This window comes from Odocoileus virginianus, chromosome 3 (genome assembly GCF_023699985.2).
Source record: "Odocoileus virginianus isolate 20LAN1187 ecotype Illinois chromosome 3, Ovbor_1.2, whole genome shotgun sequence".
In the NCBI taxonomy this organism is placed as follows: domain Eukaryota; kingdom Metazoa; phylum Chordata; class Mammalia; order Artiodactyla; family Cervidae; genus Odocoileus; species Odocoileus virginianus.
The window spans coordinates 90,231,051-90,243,144 of record NC_069676.1 but is presented as its reverse complement, the minus strand read 5'-3'; the positions used below and the strand labels follow the sequence as shown (position 1 = coordinate 90,243,144).

The following is a 12,094-nucleotide window of genomic DNA, read 5'->3' as shown; positions in this document are numbered from 1 at the left end:
GACTCCTTGGAGACAGACCATATTGGAAATATAACTAGACCACTAGATGACTCCACCCTCACATCCGTCCACCCTATCAAACAGATATGGGCAGAATTTGGCGAGATAATAAGCAGTCTTCAGTCGTAGGCTATCTGAATCTCTACAGTGATTTATGTCACGGGAGCAGGGCAAAGCCCGGCTCTCCTCTCTGTCAGCCAGCTGGGGTGGAGCAGAACAGACCCAGATGACCAGGTTCTGGCACAAACGCAAGAGCTGTGAATCTAAATTTCCCAGACGTGTTATGAAACAAAGTCAGACTTGCTTGAACTGCTGATAAAAAGAAAAAAAATCTTTCTTCTCCTGAGATGGAAGCTCAGCCTTTCAGTTTCAAAGAACTGCAAGCACAATCATCACACAGACAGAAAAGTTTCGAATTCTCCTCTAGTTGTACTGATAACAGGACTCCTTATCAGTTTTCCCAAGCCCTTAATAAAAATGAAAATGAGGCATTTTATAGCCCAGATATTAGAAGAGATCTAATACTGGGTGAGAAGCTGCTGCCTTAGCCAATGATATCTGTACATTTAAGACAATTTTAAGCTTCCACATAAAAACGTAATTGTTGAGAATAGTCCTCTAAGTAGGATTCTTAGAACTAGGTCACTATCCACTTGATTGAACTGGAAGATTTCCTTTCTTCTGCAAATATTTTAAACTTGATTAATATTAACATAAAGAATAACATCTAAAAACATTATTTCCTGATCTGGACAATAAAGAGACACTATAGTTGTCTCTTTATTCAACAGGAAACCTATTTGATAGATAACTTATCTGGGAATATTTTTAAAGAATAGTATTGATAGGGGAACTGAGTGATACTATGTACATAGATCTCTGTGCTAGTAAAAGTTGGCTTGTTCCCATGGAAAAAAAGTTTAAATAATTTAACCTAGAACCAGGGTTAAACCTTAATAAAAAGTTTATTCTTACTTTGTAAAGAAATCTTCCTTCCATGGATACAAAAATTTTCACTGCAGATTTGCATGGTAAGAAATAATCTAAATTATATTGACTTGGGTGTTGGTAATGGAAACAATAGTAGACAGCTGAGGACTAAACCTTAGTATAGAATTCATAGTAAGTTCTAGTCATAATGACTTCCATCATACTGAATATACTGAAATATATGGAATATTTCAAAACAGCAGAAAATAAGCAGAAAGAGAAGCTAGATTTCTGGAACATGGTAATAAGAGAGAAAAAAAAAAGGTTACTTTATGCTTTTTAAATTTCCAGGTATCTTTCAGGACCTGGCTCTTTTACAAACTGGGGTGAATGATGATAATTATTTCTACTGAATGAAGATGAATATTCCATTGAGATTTCAAATGTAAAAAGCAGCAAAAGGAAGCAAGCCTAAGACCCTCTCAGAGGCTAGCACTTTCACATGACCCTTCCATGGAGACCAGACGATGCTGATACTAAACATAATGGGATATCGTTCAGTGAAAGGAGAAATTCACGGACTCAAAGACAACCCATCTCAAAGTGAGGCTTGCTTTCACTAGTATTTCCACAGGATGGAACCAAATAAAAATAGTCCTTTTCTCTCTCTTTTGTTTATGAACCTGAATGACTGGTTTCATCTAGGTTATCACTGTTCTCCTTTCACGATGACTCTCATAAAAAAAGATTTCCCTTTTCAACAATAGTATTTGGTTTCCCTTCTGTATGTTTTCGCTTACCAAAAAAAAAAAAAAACCAAACCAGTTAAGATTCACCAATTCCTATAAAGACAACACCCTAAATAACTGAGTTCTATGTCTAAATGAAAACTATTTCTAGAGGAAATAGTTCCTCTCTGAGGAACACTTTATTTATTTTTAATGATTTCCACTTGCAGCATTGAAGCAGCTCTTAGTTAAAACTAAATTTGCCAACATTCTAGTAGGAGATATTGGTGACCTCATTATTTATTTCATGATAGAATTCATAATTTAAAAACAAGAGAAAATGAAAATTCAGTATTGTAGAAATTACCTCATCTGATCCTTTCTTTTCTCCTGACTTGGAAGACGATCCACTGGTTTTTCCACTGACATGCTGTAAAAATATTAAAAGAGATAACATTTAATAGAGGGAGGTGATACAAGATAATATAATAGCGACTTTAATCCCAAAGGGCTAAATATACAGACTATAAAAACAAGGACACCTTTAATCTTCCTCCTGAGACCTGTTAATAATTCTCCATTGACATAGGTGACCTTCAAAAATAAAGGGAAGCTACAGACATTTATTTGGGATGCAGAAAGTAAGTCTATAATTAACCAGACATAGATCTGATAGTGGTGCCAAGGCGGCATCTTGTCTCCTACAAAATGCCTCCTGGAATTTCAAAGCCCAAATTGCCAGCATAGGCGACATCTGGTTCCTCATGGAAATGAGATGTCTGAGGACCACGTTGAGCCGAAGCCATTACTTAAGCCTCAGTTCAGCATGAACTCAAGGGAGGAAATTCTCTGGAGTTCTGTCTGTCTATTTACCAACACAGAAAGATAAAGCCTGCATTGGGAAGACCATACCTGCACCTCTCATTACCTGTGGCTTTAGAATTTCATTATGTTCTGAATCAGAATTGTTTTTCTCACTAGGACACTGGTGATGAATGGATGTATTTTTGCATGCATGTTACATTGCTTCAGTCATGTCTGACTCTTTGCAACCCCGTGGACCGTAGCCCACCAGGCTCCGCTGTCCATGGAATTCTCCAGGCAAGAACACTGGAGTGGGTTGCCATGCCCTCCTCCAGGGGATCTTCCCAACTCAGGGAGCAAATTCACATCTTTCTCTGATATCTCCTGCATTGGCAAGGAAGTATTTTTATGTGGTACATAAAAGCTTCAAGTAGTTTACATGCTATTTGGTTTGATAAGATAAAAGAAGCCATGCAGATTATTGAATTTTTCAAAAAAATATTTATTTTATTTATTTTTGGTGGCATTGGGTCTCAGGTGAGGTGTGTGGCCTTGCTAGTTGCTGGGGTGGGGCTTAGTTGCATACAGGATCTTAGTTCTCCCATCAGGGATCAAACTCTCACCCCCCCACACTGGAAGGCAGACTCCCAACCACTGGACCAACAGGGGAGTTCACATTCTTGAAATTTTTTTTGAGAGATGAAAATATTTTATGTTTCTGAAAATTAGGGACAAAGAATTGCTTTATTTCTTGTACAAGTGGGATATGCAAGAAAGTGGGAAAAGGAACCTAAATATAAGAAAATGAAAAGCTCACTATTGGGTCTTAGCCCAATAATCTTTAGTTAAATTGAAACATAAAACCCCATCATGTTCCGTACAGTGGAATCAAACCTGGATATGCAGGTCACTTAAGTTATTCAAATGAAAAAGAATGACAATAATAGCAAAAATAATAATAATGTTTATCATTTTTTGTTACTTACAAGGCACTTTCATATACATTTTTATCTGATACAAAAAAAGACACTCATGTGATTTCATGGATTAAAATAATTAAGAATAAAAGTCATGTGATGTGCTTTTCACAAAGACATACACATAGTAAATGAGAAAAGCTTGCAAAGCCGGTTTTCTGACTGTAAATCTATTGTCTCTATGCTATGATAAGAGCTTCCCCGGTGGCTCAGTCGGTAGAGAATCTGCCTGCAATGCAGGAGACCTGGGTTTGATCCCTGGGTTGGAAAGATGCCCTGGAGAAGAAATGGCAACCCACTCCAGTATCCTTGCTTGGAAAATCCCATGGACAGAGGATCCTGGTGGGCTACACTCCATGGTATCACAAGAGTCAGACATGACTTAGTAACTACACCGCACATACTATGATAAATGAAACGAGAATATTTCTTTAAATCATATCAACAGATATTTTTGTAAAATAAAAAGGCTAAGCAATGTTAGACATGTGGGTGAAATCTTTCGGTAGTTCTTGTATAAAAACTAGAAAGAAATCACTTTCACGAATGGAAAACTTTTCCCCAAACAGAAACCTCTCATGAGTTTCTGCCCACAGAAAAGCAGGCAGACAGCAGGCGCTTGGTGAATGAAGCTCTCGACAGGGTTTGTTTCACCCAGATGACCTAGTCAAGAGTTTGTCCACCCCTGGAGAAGGAAATGGCAACCCACTCCAGTATTCCTGCCTGGGAAACTTCATGGACAGAGGAGGTGGTGGTGGTTTAGTCACTAAGCTGTGTCCTGCTCATGCAACCCAGTGGACTATAGCCTACCAGGCTCCTCTGTCCACGGGATTCTCCAGGCAACGCTGGAGCAGGTTGCCATTTCCTTCTCCAGGGGATCTTCCTGACCCAGGACTTGAACCCGGGTCTCCTGCATTGCAGGCAGATTATTTACCGACTGAGCTATGAGGGAAGCATGGACAGAGGAGCATGGCGGGCTATAGTCCAAGGGGTCACAAAAGAGTTGAACACAGCCTAGCAATAACAACAATGTTCATGTTTACATTTATAGCATTATTTACAATTGCCAAGACACGGAAGCAACCTGTATCCATCAACAGATGATGAATAAAGAAGATGTGATGTGTGTAAAAGAAAAAAAAAAAGAGTTTGTCCATAGTTGAGAGCAGTAGGTGTTGAGTAATTAATGAATCTTGAAAAAACAAGAGCCATTTAAAAGCCCACATATATATGTCAGAGCTAGATGGCAATTGCTAAGTTTTAAGAATAACTGGTGAGCAAAAGGGAAGAATTATTCAATGTTTGGAGACAGAATTTGAGAGGGGTGGGTCTACATGACACAAATGTATTCAATTGTCTCCTTTCAGACTGGTAAATTTAGAACCATGATATCACATTCATTTCTTACCACCAATAGGTAATATCTAGTACCAACAATATCCACTGTTTAAACACACTGAACATACTGCCTCATTTACTTTTAGGAAGTATGATTACTCCACGTAAGAAATGTGCTTACTGGCTCAGTAGTGTCCGACTCTTTGTGACCCCATGGACTGTAGGCCACCAGGCTCCTCTCGCCATGGGATTCTTCAGGCAAGAATACTGGAGTGGGTTGCCATTTCCTCCTCCAGGGGATCTTTCCAACCCAAGGACTGAACCCACGTCTCTTGAGTCTTCTGCATTGTCAGGCGGATTCTTTGCCACTAGCACCACCTGTGAAGTCCCATTTTAGAAATGAGAATACAGACAGGCAACTCGCTCTTGTCTTGGGCAAGGCTCCATGCTCTCCGCAAGGTCCCATTTTGCTTCACGCTCGGGTGGCAAACATATTTATGATTTACCCTATGGTAAACATGCAGACAGCCTTTTCTCTTTAAAGCAAAGGTAGATAGACATCTTACTATAAAATGTTTATGAAGTTGATTCCCTGCTGTTTCAAAATTGCAGTCCCCCAGATTAACCAACATCATCAGTTATTTGCTTCCACTGAAATGCTCAAAATCCCTAACAGTTACGTAGTTTCCAAATAATAGTTTGAGAGGGAGATGTAGATGTATATGTGTGTGTATATATATATATGTGTATATATATTATATATAGCAAATACTTTTTTTTGCTTAAAGTGTCTATTATAAATAAGTTTTACAAAATGAAATTTTAAAAAAGCATTTGCTTTTTTAAATTGCAATGACAAATTATAAAAATTATGTACTATAAGAATTGGTGTTTTTTAACTTCAAAAGAAATATTTGCTCTCAATAAAGTAAGTGTAATAATATAAATAAAAATCACATTTTTAAGGAACTATAAAGATTATATTTTCTCAGTTTTTTTAACCTGGCTTTTTATTATAAAAATTTTCTAACATACAGAAAAGTTGAAGGAAAAATACAATGAATATCCATAATTCTACCACTTAGAGTCAACAACTATTAACAACTGTTACCATATAATGGACAGATACATAATCTACATATATTTTTATATGTACCAGCATTTGAACATAAATTGTAGACATTCTGAGACTTTACTCCTAAACATTTTATCAAGCATGTTCTTAAATTGAGGACTTTTTCCTCTGTAACTACAATACATCCTCACTCTAACAAAACTCTAAGAGAATTAATAAGAATGACCTAATGCCATTCAATTTCCAGTAAATAACAACTTCATAAATGAAGTGTTGCCTTGCATTCCTTGGAGCTTATTCAACATTCAGTAGCTTATGCTGTGCTGTGTTTGGTCACTCAATCAGTTAAGTCTTTTCATGGAGAGAGACTCAAAGGGCATGATTTCTAAATTCATGGAATACCTATGTACTTTCCATATACTTTCCATTTCACTGGTGAAATAAATGTTTGGACATTATATAATTCAGATGTGATCCAGCTTAGGAACCCGCAGCAAGCGTCTCAAAGAGTGAAGAAAGAAATCTTTGTCTATTATCACTACATGTAGTTGATGGGTTGGGATGAGCTGAGAAACATAGAAAAGGGAGGGAGTCAGGAACTGAATCACAAACCTGAAATATCCAGGAAGGACTTTTCTGTAAGAGTGGAAAGAAACTCACACGTTCTAAGCATCTCCTTTGTGAGCCCAGCGCTGGGCATTTCCTCTCTGTGGTCTCCCTGACTGACATCACAGCAAAAAACTTTAGGGACACAACTGACAGCTCATTTTATTGATAAAGAAATAGGATGTGAAATGTGAGGTCCTCCTCAGTCACACATGTCAGCTACATGTGTGGGTTACAGTCTGGAGGCCAGAGATTGGGCTAGTCAACAGCTAGCTGAAAACTTCTGATGCCCATCAAGAAAGTCTTAATCTAATGCGCTAAAAGGAAAACAAAGCGAAAAATCAACAAAACCCAGATAAAACCTTCCTATTCTAAAACTGTTCTTTTTTTTTTTTTTTATGAAATTAATCAGACACACAACAGCAAAGTGTCATCCTGTTTTAGGATGTTTTAGGAGCTGGACATGAGCAAAGACAGGAAGTGCAGGATGCCAGCCCTAAAGCAGGAGACATTTCATTAGGAGGATAAGGCCCTGGAAGCCAGCAGCTAAGATGAAAACACATAAAAGAACAAGAGTGACAGGAGTTCAGAGGCAGAGAAAATATCAGATAAAGGGCTTTTTGGTCTTGCTTCAAAAAGAATTTTCCAAACTGTTTTCTGTCTCCTGGCATCGCTATGTATTTGGTAAGCATAGCTGTCCTTTGTCCTCATTCTAGAAGACAGCATTAATATGCATACAATTTTCTGCCCTAGCAATCTCACAAATGTGTCAGGAAATCAACAGGAGCAAGGACCATGAAGCTTGGCGTTGTGCTCCCACCCAGCTAAGGACGCACGGTAGCGCCAGGCTTTGACTGCAGCATTTGGGGCCGCCTCCCAGTGCTACCCAGATACACCCTAACACACTCAGAGACAAGGCCATATGTCACAGGATGAGATGAAGCTCAAACTTCTACACATATTAAAAGAGAAGGAAGACAGACAAAAATTGAGCTTCTGCAAGTCTAAGCTCAACTGTGAAAGAGAATCAAAAGCTAGTGCGTTTCTGAAATGGCTGTTAGATTTAAAACCAAAAAAAAGGAACTGAGTTTCTTTTAGGGATGACAAAACATTGTAAAATGACCTTAAAGTGCTGCTTGGACAACTCTGTACTCAGTACTAATAAAATAATAATATTGAGTTAATAATAAAATGGGGCTTTCCTTGTGACTCGGCTGGTAAAGAATTCGCCAGCAACACAGGAGACCTAGGTTCGATCCCTGGGTGGGGAAGATCCCCTGGAGAAGGGAAGGGCTACACACTCCAGTATTCTGGCCTGGAGAATCCCATGGGCTATACAGCCCATGGGATCACAAAGAGTCGGACATGACTGAGCGACTTTCACTTTCACTTTCAATAATAAAATATTAAAAATAAAATATTAAAAATACTGAATAGTATGTTTTAAAGGGTAAATTATGAATTATATCCAAATAAAGCTGTTTAAGAAAATAATAAAGATTATGTGAAAACAGCTGGAAGATTTTCCTTCTGCAGTTTGGGGAATGCTGATGGAGATCAATGTTTGTATGTCCAGTGACAGCTGCGGCAAAATCAAGAAGTAATGAAACGTAGTCCCAGGGCCCTCTGGAGCCTGGTGCACACCGCTCAGCTCCCTCCCTGCACCACTGCTGGTTCCGGAGACAAAGGCTTGCTGGGGAGGGTGGGGTGGGGGTGCTCCCTAAGGATCAGAAAGCCTTCATTTAGCTGTGGGTCGCCCCATGGAAGAAAAGCTATGACAAACCTAGACAGCATATCAAAGCGATGGGAATACCAGACCATCTTACCTGCCCTCCGAGAAACATGCATGCAGGAAAAGAAGCAATGGTTAAAGCTGGACATGGAGCAATGGACTGGTTCATATTTGGGAAAGGAGTAGATAAAGGCTGTATATGGTCACCCTGCTTATTTAGCTTATTTGCAGAGTATATCACGTGAAATACCACACTGGATGAATCAGAAGCTGAAATCAAGATTGCAGGGAGAAATACCAATAACCTCAGATATGCAGATGACACCACTAATGGCAGAAAGGGAAGAACTAAAGAGCCTCTTGATGAAGGTGAAAGAGGAGAGTGAAAAAGTTGGCTTAAAATTCAACATTCAAAAACTAAAATTCTGGCATCCGGTCCCATCACTTCATGGCAAATAGATGGGGAAAAAATGGTAACAGTGACAGATTTTATTTTTGGGGGCTCCAAAATCACCACAGATGGTGAGTGCAGCCATGAAATTAAAAGACACTTGCTCCTTGAAAGCTATGACCAACCTAGATAGCATTTTTAAAAAGCAGAGACATTACTTTTCTGACAAAGGTCTGTATAGTCAAAGCAACGGTTTTTCCAGTAGTCATGTACGGTGTGAGAGTTGGACCATTAAGAAAGCTGAGCACTGAAGAATAGATGCTTTCAAACTGTGGTGTTGGAGAAGACTCTTGAGAGTCCCTTGGACAGCAAGGAAATCAAACCAGTCAGTCCTAGAGGAAACCAACCCTGAATATTCATTGGAAAGGGTTGATGCTAAAGCTGAAGCTCCAGTACTTTGGCCAACTCATTGGAAAAGACCCTGATGCTGGGAAAGACAGCGCAGGAGAAGAAGTGGGCAACTGAGGATGAGACAATTGGATGGCATCAATGACTCAATGGACATGGGCTTGAACAAACTCAGGGAGACGGTGAAGGACTGGGAAGCCTGGTGGGCGGCAGTCCATGGTGTTGAAAAGAGTCAGACAAGACTTAGCGACTGAACAATAACTCATCTTTCAGTGCAGGTCTCAAGCACCCAAGCACTTTTGGAAACGCTTAAGCTAGAACCTGGGGATTCAGATTTAGCTTATCCAGCGGTGATGCTGGGCACAGATGTACATCCTTGAACTTCCCCAGCTGAAACTAACAGCCTGCTAGGACTGAAACCACTGCCTGGAGAGGAGCTCTGTGGGCACCATGACAGGAAGTAGAGGTTTCTACTCCTCCAATCACCCCCCTGAGTCAGCACCCATGGGAGCTTCCCCAAGTCAGACAGGCCAGGGCAGCTCAGGGCCTCCTGGGTAAACCGACTTTCAAGGCAGGAACCCAGTGCCCTGTGTTCAACCCAGCATTTCCTGACTAGTTCTGAGCCTTGTCCTGCTAATGGCACATCAGATCTTCATGTTGCATGTAAGTTTCTATTTTCTTAGTAAAGCAAACGAATCAGCACTTTATCATATATGCTCCTGCTTACTGATTACTTCATAAATGTATATTTTGCCTGCTCAACCGGATGGCAGATTAAATTCTTTTTTTCCTAGTCCTGTGGTAGCAGTCTGACAAACAATTCTTGACTGATGACTGCATTTCCAACAAACCTGTAAACATTCCTTGAGAAGTACTTTTGCTCTTTTCAGGTTAGTAGACGAGGTAAAAGACTTTTTTTAAAGCTGAAAAAAATAGCTTGAAAAATTAAGAGATGATATGCAAATTGGACTTCCTGCAAAGTCCCTTAAAAATCTATTTTTGCGTATATTCTGCTTTCTAAAACAAGACTGTTCAGCAAACAAACATAAGGCTCAAAATGGAAAGCTGGTTTTGCTTTACAACAGGCTCTCTGGTGCAGACTGATGTGGACCTGCTTGCCCTAGGGTGGACTCCCTGCCCTGACCCCGGTCAGTTGGTGTAGCAGGAATGTGTGATGGCTGCCTCCATGGGGGCCTGCTGCAGGCCAGGCCAGCAGTGGTTTCAGCTTCTGCAGGGTGATCCTGCTTCCCCTCCAGTCTAGGACTGGTAGCAGCTTCCTAGGGTAGCAGCTTCCCTGTGTTGCCTCATCCACCCCAGTTGGCTTCCCAGCCTCTTCTGTTACCTGGCAACCAGCTCCCTGCATTCCATTCCATTCCCCAAACTGGGGTAAGACAGGAGGAATGTGGGTCTGAAATGCTATGAGACTTCGAGTCAATAATTTAAACTTTCTGTTTTCTCCTTGTAAAATGCAGGTCATGATGCCTACCCCAGGGGCTGGCTTACATATGAAACAACTGATGTTAATGAGGAGCCTGGTCCACTGGCTGGTTCATTTTAAGAACACAATAAAGGTCATTTCACTCCCTTCTTTTTCATTGGCATGGTGAATTATGAGACAATAAAATGAATATGAGAAGAAACAAAGGTTTAAGCTTTCATTTTCTGAGGCTATAAATAATACAGCAAGGAATTTAGGTTTTAACTTGCCATAAGTACAAAGTAACAAGATTCATCTGATAAGTTTATTAGTCTCACATTTCCATATTACAAATGAGGAAACGAAGTACACAGGGACTAGAGAACTCATTTTTTTCGAACAACAAACACCAGGCTGGTCACTGGGATAACACTTATTGTGCAATCCCCATGCTATAAAATACTTCAAGGGTGTGGGGGGTGTGTGTGTTGGTGGGGCTTCTAGTAAGATAGATAAGGCAGGATAGGCACAATGTCACAATGTTGATAATTATAGAAGGTGATGGGTACAAGAGGAGGGTGTTACATTATTCTCTCTGCCTCTGTGCTAAAAAAAAAAAAAAAGTTTTAAAATTATTTGAATCTTCTTAAGAGCTAGTATCTCCCTAAAGTTACACAAAGGGTTTCCCCTGGAGGCTCAGTAGTAAAGAATCCACCTGCCAATGCAGGAGACATGGGTTCAATCCCTGGAAAGGGGTGATCTCCTGGAGAAGGAAATGGCAACCCACTCCAGGATTCCTGCCTGGGAAATCCCACGGAGAGAGGAGCCTGGCAGGCGGCAATCCATGGGGCTGCAAAAGAGTCGGACACAACTTAGCAACTGAACAACCGCGGAGTCACACAAAGCGAATATCCTAGCCATTTTTACTTTTAATACTGAAAACCCCAAAATAATGGAGAAGGCTAGTATGAGGGGAAGAATTCATTTACTAGAGAAATAATCAGTGAGCAGCCGCTGTGTGCTAGGTTTTATAGGGGGAATAATTATTTAAAGAAAGTAAACGAAAGGTGTGATGCATGCTATCTTTCTGCTTCTCTAAAACATTTGTTATCAAACTATAGAAGTACAGGATAACCTTCTTTGGGGTTCTCATAGAAAAGAAGACACAAATTAAGGTTTAACTGCATATGTATAATTCTGAAACCCTCATGTTTCCCTGAATTCCGTTTGCTTTTCTCCAACATTTTAACATTCCGGTAGACATGCCCAGGTGGCAGTGTAAGGGCATACCTTCTTTTTGCCCAGTTTTCAGAAGTAACATTGACTGCCTTTCTGCCATGTTTAGCTTAGGGGTTCCACTGTAGTAACGCTTTTGGAATCTCCTCTGAGTCAAAGATGACGCCATGAGAATTTCAATAGCTACTCTGCCTCTTTTGTACTAGTCTTTAGGCTGTGCTTGTGATTTTTATCTATGAGAAATGCAAAAAACCAGGAATGGACCATCAGCACAATTTTTGTGTCCAGGGCACCCTGTTCAAAACGTGACACATGGCAGGTGGGCAATAAGCAACTGTGAACATCTTTGGCCTTTACCAAAGCATTTTTATGTTCTATAAGTTCTCCAGTGTCAGAAGGAATTCCATACATTTTAGGGAAACTAACCATAGACCCTTTTTCTTCTGGAGTTA

The 12,094-nt window shown here is 40.1% G+C and overlaps 1 protein-coding gene across 1 annotated transcript in view; it reads right to left on the bottom strand.

Moving 5' to 3' along the window:
• CAST (calpastatin) overlaps positions 1–12,094 on the bottom strand; it is a 124,616-nt gene that overhangs the window by 105,451 nt on the left and 7,071 nt on the right. The window contains 1 exon segment of the mRNA XM_020875463.2: positions 2,026–2,088. Coding sequence (XP_020731122.2) covers positions 2,026–2,088 — 63 coding nt within the window.